General features: G+C 49.9%; 1 protein-coding gene across 2 annotated transcripts; it reads right to left on the reverse strand.

Annotated features, from left to right (window-relative positions):
* On the reverse strand, nt 1–14,715 carry MLEC (malectin). 2 transcript variants are annotated; one of them, XM_054712460.1, is made up of 5 exons: nt 14,702–14,715; nt 8,089–8,267; nt 7,349–7,525; nt 7,187–7,244; nt 1–5,469 (listed from the first exon to the last, which is right to left on the reverse strand). In XM_054712460.1, the coding sequence occupies exons 2-5, from the start codon at nt 8,251–8,253 to the stop codon at nt 5,240–5,242; spliced, it is 630 nt and encodes a 209-aa protein (XP_054568435.1). In that variant the 5' UTR covers nt 8,254–8,267; nt 14,702–14,715; the 3' UTR covers nt 1–5,239. The 2 variants fall into 2 exon arrangements, with proteins under 2 accessions (XP_054568435.1, XP_008141013.1); XM_008142791.3 differs by lacking the exon at nt 14,702–14,715 and adding an exon at nt 14,302–14,695.
* Nucleotides 14,716–15,210: the final 495 nt, after the last annotated feature.

Raw genomic sequence — 15,210 nt, forward strand, 5'->3', positions numbered from 1 at the left:
TGTCACTGCAAATTGTTTATTAAAACACAAAGCAATGGACAGTGAAAAACATCCTGAATTTTTTTCTTTTTGGTGGGAACAGGGTGGGGCATGGAAGGGGAGGGACAGGTGGAGACAGCCCAGAAGGAAAGAGAGCTCTATCCACCTCTACTGCTTTCCCGGGCCAGCCAGGTTCAAAGCCCCTCTGTCACATCTCACGGTGCCGCTGCAAATGCGTGTTGTGGCTACAGACGGAGTTGGTTTCGCCTCGGCAGGGAGAGGATGGGAATCGAGAGTAGGAACTACAGAGGGCTACTAAGAACTTGACACTATTCTCCAGGACTTGGTACAGAACAGAGCAGCCAGGACCAATCTGGCGGGGCGGGGTTGGCTTCCTGACAAGCCAGGTTCATGGTAGAAGTGGCTGCCCTGAGCTCAGAACGGGCAGCTGGTCCTAGCGGGAGAACTTGGTGGAAGAAAAATACAAGGAGGAAACTGACCCAGGGTCAAATATCTTTTCATTCCCTGGATCACAACACAACAGGGAAGAGGAGTCAGGAATGTCTCATTCCTAGATTTACCGTACCATCTCTCCCTGCCAGTGCTCCCCTCCCACCGGGCAACTCGGCTCTCCTTTCCCAACAGCTGTCCTTTGACAGAACGGGAAGCGCACTTCAGTTTGTTGTTGTGTTTTTCTCATACTGAAGTAAAGCACTGAAGCTCAAAATAGAGGTGAGAATGAAGTTCTTCTTTGCCTGGTGCTACAGGCCCCCACCTCACAAGACTGCCTGGATGCAAGAGGTGCCAAGGCCTTCTCTGCCAACTCTAACAGGCACTCCTGTCTCCCCGGCTGCCAGCACAATCCTGGCTCCTTGTTTTTATACTCCTGGGGGGACCCATCCCGAGAGATCTATCCTGCTCTTTTCCTGCCAACCCAGCTCGTCCCCAAATCATCTGCTCTTATCAAAACGACTTGGCAACCTAAAGTAGGCTAGCCAAAAGGCAGCTGGGGAAGGACTCCACATCAGCAGCAAGCCACCCAGGTACAAAGAAGAAAGCCGCCCTTGCTGAGCAGCTAACCTATTGCTGCCAATCTTGTAGCCAAATGCGGAAGTCTAGCCTCCTTGCTCCGGTAGAGGTCTCAACACAGAAAGGAGGCCTAGCTTGGACTGAAAGGGAAAAATTACTCTGAGCTCTCTGAAGCTTGAACATTAAGGCTTCTTTGCCATTTTCTTAGAGCTCCTTGATCCCTAATTATATCTTCCCATAGAAGAGAAGCAGATTTCTCCTAAGATTGCTGAACAGATCCGAGGTGTTACCGGTTCTGCTTCTGCACCATCAATAGCCTCATCCCAGGCTTCTTCCCCTGGAGCCACAGCAGGAGATCCAAAGCACAGCCCCCTCTTTCACACAGAAGCATCTGTCAGTCTCTCACTTTGGAAAGGTCACCTGCTCTCCTCGGTCCTTTCGGAAAGGCATGGAGGACAAAAGAACATGTTGCCACTTGATGACATTAAGGCTCCTCAAGGCAAGACACTTGAATTAGGTCAGAGCCAGCCAGCAAAGGGGAGGGGGAACAAGGGATGGGGAAGCAGCCCCGTGGCAGGGACTGAAAGACCCCTGCCCAGACCTGAATCTAGAGGGAATGCCCACCCTGGCTCAGAGCAGGAGAGGAAAAGGCACGTGCTGACTGGGGTGGGTCTGTCCCCAATCCCCAGGGAGGGTAGAGAACCTGCTGATTCTTTCCCTGGGCTTCCCAAGGTGAGTCCATTTCTAGGGAAAGGTATGTAAGTGCTAGGAAAAGGAATACACTGCTGCTGTTTTCTAACTTTCAACTGAGATTCCAAAAGCCATCGGCAGGCCTTCCCATGAGAGGGTACAAGCAGGATAAGAAGGAAGTGAGATTCCTTAAAACGAAAGCTTCTCCAAAAAGATAAAGAAGTCAAATCACAACTCCGAAACTGGATTAAACAGTTCCCAGACACAGAAAGAGGAAGGTAAACTTAACTCAAACTTCGCGCCATCTCTTTAAAGCCTAAGTGACCGCTCATGTGATCCCCAATTTCAGGCCAGTATTTCTTAGGCAAACAATGGGAACAAGAGAACAAGATCACACGCTCAAACCAACAGGTGACCCTGCAGGCCCTGGGTCCTCCTGGGAGCCTAACCCTACTCACACCTACAGATGACCATCTTTTAAGTCACCGGAACTCAACGTATCCACTGAGCAGCTTCTCCTTACGGTGGAGATTTTCTGGAAAAAGTGGATGTGGTTTAGGGGACGTGAGTCCCACAGACTGTTTCCTGGCACAATGTTTCAGCATGAGTGAAGCCCAAAAAGTCCCCTCGGAGGCCAGCTGGCCCCTGACCCAAACCAGAGCTCCCCTGCAGACTCAGCCCGTCTTCAGCAGACCCCTCTGCGTGGTCCACCACCACAACTGAAGCCACACTTCTGCCAAAAGGAGTTCCACCTTGGCTGTCCGCTCTTAGCTTCGGCGAGCTGGGCTCAGGGGGATCTAAAAACCTAGGCAGAGTGTGGATCCAGTAGAAGAGCCCAGGTCTCTCCTCCCCACCCCTAGCTGGCCTCACTCATCACCCCCAACCTCAGTCAGAACCCCTACAGTGCAGGCTCTCAGTCCTAGCACTAGCTCAAAATACAGGCATGGGAACAAACAGTGCAAAAAGCAAAAAATGAACTACAGAGTAATTCTTGACCCAAACAATACAAAAATAAAAATAAAGAGTGCCCCCCCTACCCCTTTAACCTAAACTTCATGTACCTACATCATATCTTGGAGGAGTAAAAAAAAAGCTTTCAAGTTCAGCATCAGGAGCCAGCTGTGTCAGCCCTTGGCTCCAGGGGACTCTACCCCAGCCCCCACCATCTCTTCCTGTTTCCTCATTTCCCCTTTAGTTTTTGTCAGCCATAGAAAGATGTTCCTTCCTTTCAGACACAACCAAAGAGGAAAGTGCCCATCCCTATCCCTGAGCTCAGGGGAAAAGGGTGGGCTTGGAAACAGAGGCAGAAGCAAAGCTGCTTGGCTTACAGTACCGTTAGGAAATGGCCCCAAGAGCCAGGGTTTCCTTCTGAGACTCTGAGTCACTGAAGGGATGGGTTGAAGTGAGGAGGCGGGGACCCCTCCTTCCTCAGAGAGACCCAGGCAAACTAACAAGGCAGAATGGAGGCAGCAAGTCTTCCTTTCTTGTCTTGTCAACTGTCCTGGCAGTGGCCTAGGGCTCCGGGGAGCTGTGATAGAATGGGAATCAAAGCCACTGTCAGAAGCCCAGTTAATAGTCAGGAGGTCCACTGCCCCAGGCAGGTGGTCCCAGGATCAAGGCTACAGGACACCCTTTAAAGCAGGGAGCTTTGTGAAGCACTCCAAAAAGGGTTCCTCTGATTGCAGCCCAGGCCGCAGCCTTCCAGCCGCCTGACTCGATACCCTAGCACTGAGGCCTAAGTCACAGCTAAAATAAAGGGCTACAACTCTCAAAGAACAAAATGCTGGCCTGGAGGAACTCAGTAAAAGCCAAAACCCAGGACATGAGCCCAAGAACTACTTAGTTTGTCACTAACAAAGAGGGAGCCTCTTTAAAAACATACCTCAAAGGAGAAACTCAAAATTAAACATATTCTTTAAAAAAAAAATCTATCTGGCCTGAGATTCTTTGCTGCTCTAGCTCAAGCAGAAGCTAATCTTGCTGCCTTCCATTTACAAAACTCCTTGTAGCTGGGAGAAAGGTGACAATGACCAGAAAAGAGGGAATCAGGGAAGCTTCATTTTCTGCAGAAAAATTTCCAGGGAATTCAAAACAGACACTTAGATGCTAAGGTTGGCTTCAGAACCGCCAGGACTAAGGCTGACTGGAAATCTCTCAGCCTTGTCACACCAAGAACCTGACTGCCACCTGGACAGGAAAATGAATGGACAGAGGAGCATACTATTAAGATCAGTGAGCAGTGTCACTGGGTCAGATATAAACAACCAGGCATTTCCTTGGGGCAGCTCTAGGCATAGCCCAAAACTGGTTGAACTGTGACATAGAAGGACATAGGGATAAATGAACATCAGATTCTAGACACTCTAAACAGTGGTCAGTCACTTAGTAGGACTCATGTCTCTGAGGTTGCTCTTAAATTATGCTAACATAAGCCTTTTCTAATCCAAAGACCAGAAGAGACTCTTAAGGTCAAGTGTTCTGTTGCTGCAGGCTGGAAAGCGTCTCTGTCTCCTGGCAGCAAGACCCCACAAAGGGGCCAGTAAGAGAACTGCTGGGTCAGGTCTTCCTGGCTGCTGGCTCAGAGATCCAGGGAGGGAGGTACCATCAAGGTGAAGTGGTAGATGACAAGACATTCAAGCAGACGGAATCCCAAGTCCTCACATCTCCTTCCCTTCTTGGCAATAATTTAGTGAGATGGTTGAGAGAGACAAGAGATTTCAAATGAGCCAGATTAAGATACAAAAAAAAAAAAAAGAGAGAGAGAGAGAAGAAGAAGAAATCAAGTCTCCAACAGGCACTGAAATAAAAATGATTTGTTGTGGTAACAAGTCAGAGGCAATTTCAGGACCTGACATAAACGAATCGTCTTGGATACCAGACAGTCCTCTGACTGGCACATGTTAGGGAGACAAGCAATGATAAAGCTCAAACACTGAAGGTGGAACCATCATAGGGCTTCCAAGAAAGCTTCCAAGTAAGAAAGTATCTACTTTTCTTTCCTTTTAAAAACCCCCTTCTGTTTTCATCTTTATCATACAAATTATACATCTTCACACACACACACACACACACAAACCACACATACTCTCAACCCCAGGGCATCGGAAATGTATCTGGACATAACTTCAGAACATACCCAACTCCCAGCACTGGTCCTCTCAGGTAAGGAGATGACCTTTCCCTGCGGTTAAATTCTAACCTAAAAAGAGGTGTCTGCTCCAAGTTCAGAGTCCTTTCCACTAGGTACACAGACGAGGATCCTTGCACAGGCAGGACCCAGGTTACCCTCAGTGCCCTAGAGAAGAAAGGAATGGCTGGGGGCCAGCCGCAAAGGGAGGACTGGGACTGAAGCAGGTCTGGGACCAGGTGGTGAACGAGGGCTGCTCTCTACTCAATCTGCCTCTTTTTATCTCCTTTAATTTTTTTTGTGGTTTTTTAGTTTGTTTGTTTTTGTTAATCACTATGAAAAATACAGAAACCAAACCAACATGTTTGGTTTCTTTCCCACACCCTCCACCCTGTTCAGGATGGCAATTTGTTCTCACAACCGGCAGAGGCAGAAGAGAGTTGGAATGAAGACTCCGAAGGCCACCAGGATAGGAAACATGAGGCTGCTGTTGTCCGAGGCATAGGGGTTGGGCGTGCGGGGGCCTGACTGCACCCGGTTCTTATTGGTCTGTCTTTTGAGATTAGATCCTTCATCGTATTCTTCTTCCTCCTCTTCCTCTTCTTTCTTCTCCAATCCTGGATGAGGCTGCAGCTTTGGAACATCTGACAAAAAAGAGGATACCTTTTAAGTAAGATCCACAGCATTTAAGTGAGACCCTTAACAGCAGTAAATGAGTCACAATAAGGAGAAGCTATGACTTAACCAGGGTCCAAAGGAAGGAGCAGAAGTAGCAGAAATAGCTTCTGGCCTGGGGAATAGCAGATTCCTAAAAACATTAGCCTTCTTTAGATTTTTTTTTTTTTTTTTTGCCTTCTTTAGATTTAACTAAAAAGCAGTAAAAGCCCTGCACACCGGAAGGGTCACTATCTCTGCTTCCAGTCTTAGTTCTCCAGATCCCCGAGAGGACAGGCTGGACAGGGATGACACAACACCCAAACTTAACCTTTCCAAATCCCTCCTCGTCCCTCCCATAATCCATTCCCTTTGGATTCACAAAGCAGCTGAGTTCTGGGTTCCCACACATACTACCCCTCTGCTCTGTCTCCTCCTTAGAGACCGCGCTACAAATCTGTTGGTGGCAAGACATCCTCCTGGAGGTCATCGTATCAGCATGGGGGACAGCAAGACAACAGGAGGAGCCCTGGCCAGGTGGCTCTGTTGGCTGGAGTCATCCTGTGCACCAAAACGTGCGGGTTCAATTCCTGGTCAGGACACATACCTGGGCTGCGGTTTGATTCCCGGTCGGGGCCTCCCATCATAGGGCTAAAACCAGACAGGCTTCCAAGTAAGAAAGTATCTACTTGCGTATGGGAGGCAAACGGTCGATATTTGTCTCTCACATAGATGTTTCTCTCTCTCCCTCTTTTTGTTTCTCCCTTTCTCTCTCTTAAATCAATAAACATATCCTTAGGTGAGGACAGAAAAAGAAAACTTAAACGCAGACAACAGGACGAGCTCCTTAGTGCATCCAGGATGAGTTGGGAAAAGCTACAGAGGTGGGATGGGGAGAAAAGTCACTGAAACACAAGCTTTCTCTGCAAAAATCAGCCTGGGAAGCTGGCGGCCAACACAGTCTCCACCTTGAGAAAGAAATATACCCTTAGGCCGGATCACAAGGGTGAGGAGCCACTAGTACATGAACTTTTGTCCAGTGCAGTCTGGCAATGCTGGAGCCTCCAGAGCACCCGAAACCATGAAGAACTCCTTTGTCCCCCCGCCGCCCCCTGAGGAAATAGATATCAAAGAAACAGAATAAAGAAAAGTTTTATTTATTTATTATTTATTTATTATTTATTTTTATTGATGTTTTACAGCAAGAAAGGGAGAGGGATAGAGAGTTAGAAACATCGATGGGAGAGAAACATCGATCAGCTGCCTCCTGCACACCTCCCACTGGGGATGTGCCCACAACCAAGGTACATGCCCTTGACTGGAATCGAACCCAGGACCTTTCAGTCTGCAGGCCGAAGCTCTATCCACTGAGCCAAACCAGTTAGAGCTAAAGAAAAGTTTTAGGCAATTCCAAATGACTATAAGGGTGAGGGCACACCAACAGGTACCATTTACAATGAAGTTAAAGGAACTTGTCCAAAAACCAAAGAGCTGATTAAATGGCAGGAATAAGATTTAAACACAAGATCATGCTCTAAAGCTTATGGCCAGCACCAGGCTACACTCCCTCCCAGCGATCTGACTCTGGAGTCTCCACAATTTGGCTGTAAGTAACAGTTTCAAAGTAGTGAGCAGCTAAATTATTCCAAGGGTTTTCTCAACCACATCCTTCAGCCCAAGTCAAAAAGCGGATCAAAAACAACTTACCATCCACTGTCCCGGCCATGATGTAGAGTGCACAGACTTTGGGATTGTCATAGTACCCCTAGGAAACGGGAACAGTGGTCAGCCCCACACAACAGCAAACATCCCCCTGCACCCATGCCTGTGAGCTCTTCCTCAGCCGTGAGGGCAGAATAGGAGCGTTACCTTGACAAACTCGATGTAGAGTTTTCCTGTGAAGGTGGATACCTCCCCCTGGACGCTCAGCTTCCCTTTTCTGATGCTCATAGGGATGATTTCATCATGAGCGGTGCTGTGTCCAACACGATCAAAGATATCCAAGTCCTTCACCACGACATGGCCATTCAATCGCACATCAAATACCTTCCAAGATAAAAAAGGAGACAGTGTCAAAACCATCAGTTTCACACCCTTTCAGCAGCTGGATAACAGGCACCTGCTTGGGCTTCAAGTTCAAAAATAACTTAATAACAGGGCTAGATATACTCTAGGGTGACTGGAGTCCTTTACCTGATCCAAATCAAGTCCATGTTCCTTGTCAGGGAGGCCTCATACTGGCCTTAGGAAACAAAGAATACAAGCAAAAAGTTCAACATGGAAAGAGGGAAATTCACAGGAAGGGACAGGAAAAGAACAAGGCTAAAAACAAGAAGGTGCTGACAACAAAGAAGGGAGAGAGCACCTGGAGGGCCTTACAGGATCAGTCTGTGCCAAGAGCTAGGATTCTGGCATTGCTTTCTGTCACCAGCCCCATGGCAAGTGCAGCCTTGTGAGCAATGGGACACCAGCATTTTAGGGGCAAAAGGAATCCAGCTTTTCCTTCAAAGCTCATCTGTTCTTCCCTTCTGGGAGGCCCACAGCAGAAGACTATCCAAAAGTGGCAAGGTCTCACTGGTGGGGGGCAGGGGGGGCTGACCAGGCCTCACCTTCTGCTGGGACTGTGCAAAGTAGACCTCAGCAAATTTCAACACCAGCACATAGTCCCCTTCCTCCTTGATGGGCACTTCGTAGCCAAAGGTCTCCTCATTGTACCGCTCTGTTTGATAGAGGATCTGGTCCTCGGGGTTGGAACGGAGGATTGGCAGTTTCATGCCATAGTCAGAGGCTGGGGACAAAAGACAAAGAGAAACCACATCAGAGGCAAAACATAAAAGAAAAGCAGAGACCCCAGGATGGCCAGAGGCATTTCCAGGGCAATGCTAATAACCCCCCAGTGGAAGAGGCAAACCCCTCTGCACCTGGCTCCAAACAGACCGGACACAAAGGCAAGATAACTAGTATTAAGCCAGAGTAAAATGAAAGAAACCACACACTAATCACCCCAACAGATCCCTTCACCCTCATAGCAGGACTTTATAGAAGTTCTTCTTTCAGAAATGACTTTTTCTCAGCTGCATAGAGCGCGGTGGGAAGAGAACAAGCCTAACTCATTATGAGAACAAAGCACTGCTCCAGCTGCCTGGTTCCCTGCAGGAACGCTTCAGAGAACCTCACGAAAGGGGGATGGCCAGGAACTCTACAAGAAGATTAAGTTCAATGAATGTTGTTGTTTTTCTCATGTAGAAAAGCTCAGAGACTATAAAACAGGACATCTGTTAGGAAAGTTGTTCTTCATTGTCTTTACCACAACTAAGATACCAGCTTTAGTTGCTTTGTATGATTTTTCATTCAAAAAGTTCCAAGGCTGGAAAGGAGAAACATGCTTATATAAAGAAGGGTGTGCTGCTCTCTAATTTCCTTTAGGTCCGAGCACCATACTCCCCAGACTCACAAAATGCAGCCTCACCCACTCTCTTGAGCATTCCCCAGTTAAAGGAAAACAGAACTTCCTGCTGTATCACCAGCACCTAACAGGATCCCTGGCACATACGCAGGCACTTGCTGGGATTTGCTGAGCGAACCAATGGCAACAACGGAGGTGCCTGCAAGGCAGCGAAGCCCCGCTCTTCTCCCCACAGGGCTAGAGCCATCCCAGCGGGGAGAGATCTGCCACGGCCCTCTGGCCCCTGTGGCTTAAGATGACCACGTGCTGGGAGTTACCTTTCCCACGTCACAGACTGACAAGGAATAAGACAGGGTGAAAGTAAAAAGACACTTACTGTGGGTCCGTATCAGAACAGCCCCCAGCCCTCCCCAAACTCGGTAGGCGATGATACCGTATATGTGTATCTTCCCCCACTTAACAAACCGGGGTCTTTCCTCAAATGTAAGATACTACCTCCAGCTCCAGAGCTGAATAGTCCTCTGACTCCTTTACCCGTAAACACAACGAGGCCTTCCAGTGCCCCAAAAATCTACTTTCCAAACTAGTGACTGAACAGGGATCTCGGTACAGCTTTTGCCCCTAAAAAGCTGGTGTCCCAATACCTGGCCTCTCCTCCAGCTTGGAATTAAGACTTCGAGGCCACCTTCCCATCTCACACAGTGACTCTGAAGACATTCGGCACCTAGATCCTTTGGGAGAGGTCTAGGAGAGGCCACCCCTGGGCAGTCTTCTGAATCACCAAAACTCCCAGGGAGAGAATATTTTAAGAGAATAACTGAAGATCCAAAGACTAAGGTCAAGCCCTCAAAATAAATAAATAATAAATAAATAAATAAATAAATAAACATAACAGGTAACAGTTCCTATACGTGAACAGTAGCCTGCGATCAGATGGACTGATGAAACAATGCACCAGGAAGCTCATCGCACGTTTGTCTTCAGACTTTTCTTCTTCCTATTTCTCCTCAAGAAATCAAAGAGCAGCTGAGTAACACTACAAAGGATGTACTGCTAACATGCCCCAGCTCTTTCCCAGGCTCACACGACATTACACTGGGGCATAAACCTATAAAGATTAAGACTGCTATTTTTCTTTCAACTGAGTCCTAAGAATTTCCTTCTTCCATGAGGACCAAGATCCCCATAAATTTGGAACATTAACTAGATTTGCTTTTTAGATACACAGAAAATTTTGTGCATGTGTGGGGAACCTTTTTTTTTGGTCTTTGCAGAGTGGAAAAAATGAGAAATCAACAGTAATGCAATCTCTGGCAGTTTCAGCCCAACAACTAAGAAAACTCAGCCATGTGAACAAAAACTACTTAACAACCTTGGAATTACCTTTAAATATTTGCCCTTTAAAGTCCAAGTGGCATTCCCCGGAGATCTGCCACATGCAAAGTTGAATTTGCCCAAGTCCCAAGAGATACAGCTGCGAAAAGGGTTTTTTCTCCCCTCCTTTGCCTTTATGTATTCACAGCTAAACAGATTTCTCTGAAAACAGTGAAGTGTACACAGTACACTGCTGAAGTTGGCACAATACAGCTCAGACAGCCAGAAAGGAAGGGGCCAAGGGGCCTGCATTATGTCCGCTGTTTCTGAGACAATGGAGTAGCCAGCCCAGGTTTTAGAGTAAGACAGAGGTAGATTTGAATCCTGGCTTTGCCACCTACTATGTGATTCAGATCAAGTTACTTTCTCTGGGTGTTTTCTCACTTGTAACATGGGGATTTCACCTACCTAAATTCTCTTGTGAACTTCTGCTACTCAGAGGGGCTGCAAATGAAGCCTGCATCTTAGGTGACAGCATAGGGACAGAATCTAAATAAATCCTGTGGCCTTAAGCAAACCAGAGGCATACTATCTTTCAAGCTCTTATCTCACCAAGGCCAAAGTCTGCCCCAGCTAAAAGAAGGCTGCCCAGAAAAGGGTCTTCCTTAGGCAGAATTAGTCATCTGATAGGCTTAGGCCCCTAGCCAGTACCACCCGCCCCCCCTGCAGCCATGTTCTACCCTACTTTTTTTAAAATGTTTTTTACTAGAGGCCCGGTGCACGAAATTCATGCACTGAGTGGGGGGTGGGAGGAGCGGTCCCTCAGCCCAGCCTATGCCCTCTCGCAGTCCAGGAGCCCTTGGGGGATGCCTAAGCCATCAGTCGGACATCCTTAGCGCTGCAGTGGAGGCGGGAGAGGCTCCCACACAGCCACTGACAGCCGTGAGCCCACCTTCTGGCTGAGCGGCGCTTCCCCTGTGGGAGCACACTGACCACCAGGGGGCAGCTCCTGCGCTGAGCGTCTGCAACCTGGTGGTCAGTGCACGTCATAGCGACTGGTTGTCTGCAGTTTGGTCAATTTGCATATTAGCCTTTTATTATACAGGAGGATTAATTTTTTAGAGCGAGAGGAAGGGAGAGGGATAGAGAAATAGAAACATTGATGAGAGAGAAATATCATTGATCATTTGCTTCCTGCATGTCCCCCACAGGGAATCAAGCCTGCAACCTGGGCATGTGCCCTGACCAGAATCGAATCAGTGACCTCTTGGTTCCTGGGTCAATGCTCAACCTCTGAGATACACTGGCCAGGCTACCCTACTTTTAATTCCATATTAAAGGTCATCAAGCAAAGAAAAAGATAAAGACACTTTAACCTACTCTGGACAGGAGAGTTTTCAGATTCATATCACTGATTTCTAAAGCATGATGTTTTATTAAGAAGGAAAATAAGGCTCAGAGAGGTAAAGTAAGGTTTTCAAGGTAATACAAATGATTAGCAGCTATCTTCTATGAAGAGGAAATAGCCTCTCCTAAAACCAAGCCAAGCGCTATGCCCTCAGGCCAAATAAGTAGGTCTTTTCTTCCTTAGAATCAAGAGGAACCCAGAATACGCAAGTCACAAAGAACCTAGAATATGCAGCATGCCAAAATCCCAAATCGAGCGCTTCTGAGAATCATTCTCCTCCGTAGTGGTACTTTCATCTATTGAATCACACAAGTTGAAAAGCCTTTCCCAAGCTGTCCATATCTCCTATGAACACTCACTCTCCTCAAGGCAGAAATGAAGTTCAATAAACATTATGAAGGGCCTTTGAAAGCAAAAGCCACTAGGTGCCCTGGGCCACTCACAGTTACATGAATGCTGAACTACAAAGACGCCATAGAGAAACAGCAAGTTCAAAAGCAGGCCAAACCCTTATCTGGATTAACTTGGCAACAAACACCTGAATTCATCCAACATAAAATGAACTCTCTTTAGAGGCTGGGAACACTCTCAGGCCGGGGAAGACAGAAGACAGGCGGCTCTTACTGCCATCGGTGTGAACAGCTACAGGAGGCAGGTCTCCAAGAAGCTGGCACACCCTTCTCCAAACAGAGCCAGCGAAGGCAAGCGGGGAACAGCTGCACTTCCCCGGGGGGTGCGGCTCCTCAGCACAGAACCAGAGAGCTGCCTCCTGAGTGGAAGCTTAATCACCGCAGCCCAGACCTAAGGCCACAAAAGGCTCCTCTCAGGCACCCAGAAGTGCACTACTCAACAGGCTGGTCCAAGCTGCAGCGGGAACGCACCGTCCACTCTTCATCCATGCCTTAATGCTGCTCCAGTGCTGACCCAAATGACAGCCTGGAGCAGGGACTCCACTGATGGAGTGCCTCAGCGGCTCGGGTCTGGGTGAGGACTCCAGTGCACAGGAGCTTTGATAGGTCTCCTGTAACTCCACTTGCTACAATCAACTCCGAAGGACAGGGAGCCTGGTGACTGGGGATCAAGCCAAAAACCAAAAACAACACCTGTACCAGCAAATTCCATCCAGGATTTCTGAAGGATAAGAGGAGTAGCAGGGGACTAAACCTGTGTGGTCCTAACTTCCTCCTCTGCCAATGGGTCTAAAAGGAGAGTGTAACCCACGGAAAGTCTGTGTCTGTCTGTGAAAGGAACATCATCACCACAGCTATCTCCAGAGGCAAAGTCCACGAACGGTCTCTCGTTTCCTCAGGGCGCACACCCAGGAAGAAAGAGGAAGGGTCCCGGATGGAGATAGCCGTGACCTCATGCTGCAAAGTCTGGCTTTGGCGGCTGGTACAGCTGCTAGAGACTGAGGCCCTGACTCAGCTGAACCCAGGTTACTGAGACCTACACGCCAGGGCTAAATAAATTCCAAGACAAACATAGAGCTTCAGAACACAGCCCTGTGTCCCAACACCCTCAGATGTATGTAAGCCATAAACTCCCTAACATAACAGACTCCGGGGCACTGCAATGAACTTGGAATAACTAAGTTCAACGCTTTAGTCAAGGCAAAGCCAAATCTGGGAATCGTGGAAAAAGAGTGCGCGGAAGCCTGTCCCTGGTTTTCTGGAGAGGGCACGTGGCCCCGGTGGCTGCCTCTGACCCCAGCATGCAGCATAAACCTTCCAACACGTGAGGCAGGAACTGCTTCTCAAACCTGTTCCCAATCCCGCTTACAGAAGGAACAGTCCAGAGCAGATTTTCCCAAAGAGTGGTCTGGGGTGACTGACCTCAGAAGCTCCTGGTGCAGAAACCGGGGCTTCATTTCTTAGGTCTGGGGTTTGCATTTTTACCCAACTCCCCTGGCAATTCTTCCACAAACATGGAGAACGGTGCAGCTCTGTAAAAACTACCATTGCTCAATCTGTTAAGTGGAAATCCTTTTCCCCATAAGCTGGAATGTCAGCCCTCTCTGGTCACTTAGGGTAGGTTCTACACTCAGGATATTCAGACCTCGGGCGGCTGCCCCGGCTGACACGCCGCCAGCCGCCGGCGCAGGCGGGCTTGGGCATCACCGCCCTCTGGGCGGCCTGCACCGGCCACCTTGAAGCTCACACAGTCCTCGTTCCAAAGGGGGGCGGGGAGGAGGCAGTAACCAAACTTTCCCGGTCCCTTCTCTCGAAGACTCCTTTCTATTCTGGCTAAGTATCAACCCCCGCTCCTGCAGGAGGAGGAAGGGCAGCGGCCGATGTCTGGGTCGGCGGGAATCTACCGGGACCGGACCTGATCGGAGAGAACCACCCGGGCCAGGGACGCCGATAACCTGCAAGCGCGAGGCCTCGAGGTGCCAACAGGCCGCCCTCGTCTTTACTTTTTTCTCAGCTCGGGTGGAGGCGAGGGGTTAAGAAAATGCAGGATGCGAGGTCCGACTATAACTTTCAGCCAACTCTCTGCCTCGATGGCTCTTGGTAGCTTCTCGAGCCAGTGCCAGGCTGTGAGCTGTGACCGGGTCCCTGAGGGAACTGCAGAGAGAAACTTCGCTCCAGAGACGTGGCCCCGGGGTCGAGGAAGGGGCTCAGGGCCCGCAGCCCTCGGCCAGCTGCGCCCAGCACGACAGGCCCGGGACCCCGCGGCTCCGCGAGGGGCTCTCACCTCGGCCCACCCGGCCTTCCAAAGGGTCCTTGCGAAAGTGGATCCCGTGCACGTCCACATGCGCCTCGCCGCCCGCGTTGACGGCCCAAATCACGCTCTCGGGCAGCCCGGCTCCCGCCGCGCCGACCACGCCGAGCCCTGGCCCGCCGAGCGCCGGCAGCAGCAGCAGCAGCAGTCGCAGGAGCGCCACAGCGGCTCCCTCAACCGCCCTGGCCCCCAGCATGGCGGCCACCACAGCGGGGGCAGCCTCCGCCAACCCTCGTCCTCAGCCGGCCTCCAGGCCGCCCTGGACTCAGAGAAACAGCGCCACGAGCTGCTCTGCCTCAACCGCCGGGGACATGTCGTTCTCAGGCCTACTTCTCAGCCACCGCGGCCGCCTCCCACCTCAGGAACAACCTACCCCGTCGCCCAGCCCCGGCCACGATCTGCAGCCAATCAGTGCCCGGTGCTCATTAATTACCCAATACCCCGCCGGAAAGCGTCCGCTCATTGGCTGCCAGGAGCGGGGAAGGGCGTGGCTACTCCCAGGCGCCGGCCCAACCATCAGGCACAAGAGGGAGCGCGCGCAGAGGTTCGGAGTTCGGTTGAAACCGTGGTTCAATACGGAAGTGGCGGGGTGCAGCGCCCAGGCGGCCCCGGAATCCCGCAGCTGAATAGGAAAGGTGGCCTAGGGAGGAACATTTAGGACCGAGCGCACCGACACGTCGCCAGAACTTCCGGTGCTCCAGATCCTGGGACCGAATAGGCTCTAGAGGGGGCGTGGCCGACTGTCCCTCACCCTCTTTCTTGGGGAGAGGCATGAACGTAAGCTCTAGAAGAAGCAATGGACACTCTTCCGACCTGAGAGTCTTTTTCCCCGCGTGAGTCAGGAAGTCCACCCTCCCATAGAGAGGCCACATGCACAGATCT

The sequence above is a fragment of the Eptesicus fuscus genome, chromosome 23 (genome assembly GCF_027574615.1).
Source record: "Eptesicus fuscus isolate TK198812 chromosome 23, DD_ASM_mEF_20220401, whole genome shotgun sequence".
Taxonomy (NCBI): domain Eukaryota; kingdom Metazoa; phylum Chordata; class Mammalia; order Chiroptera; family Vespertilionidae; genus Eptesicus; species Eptesicus fuscus.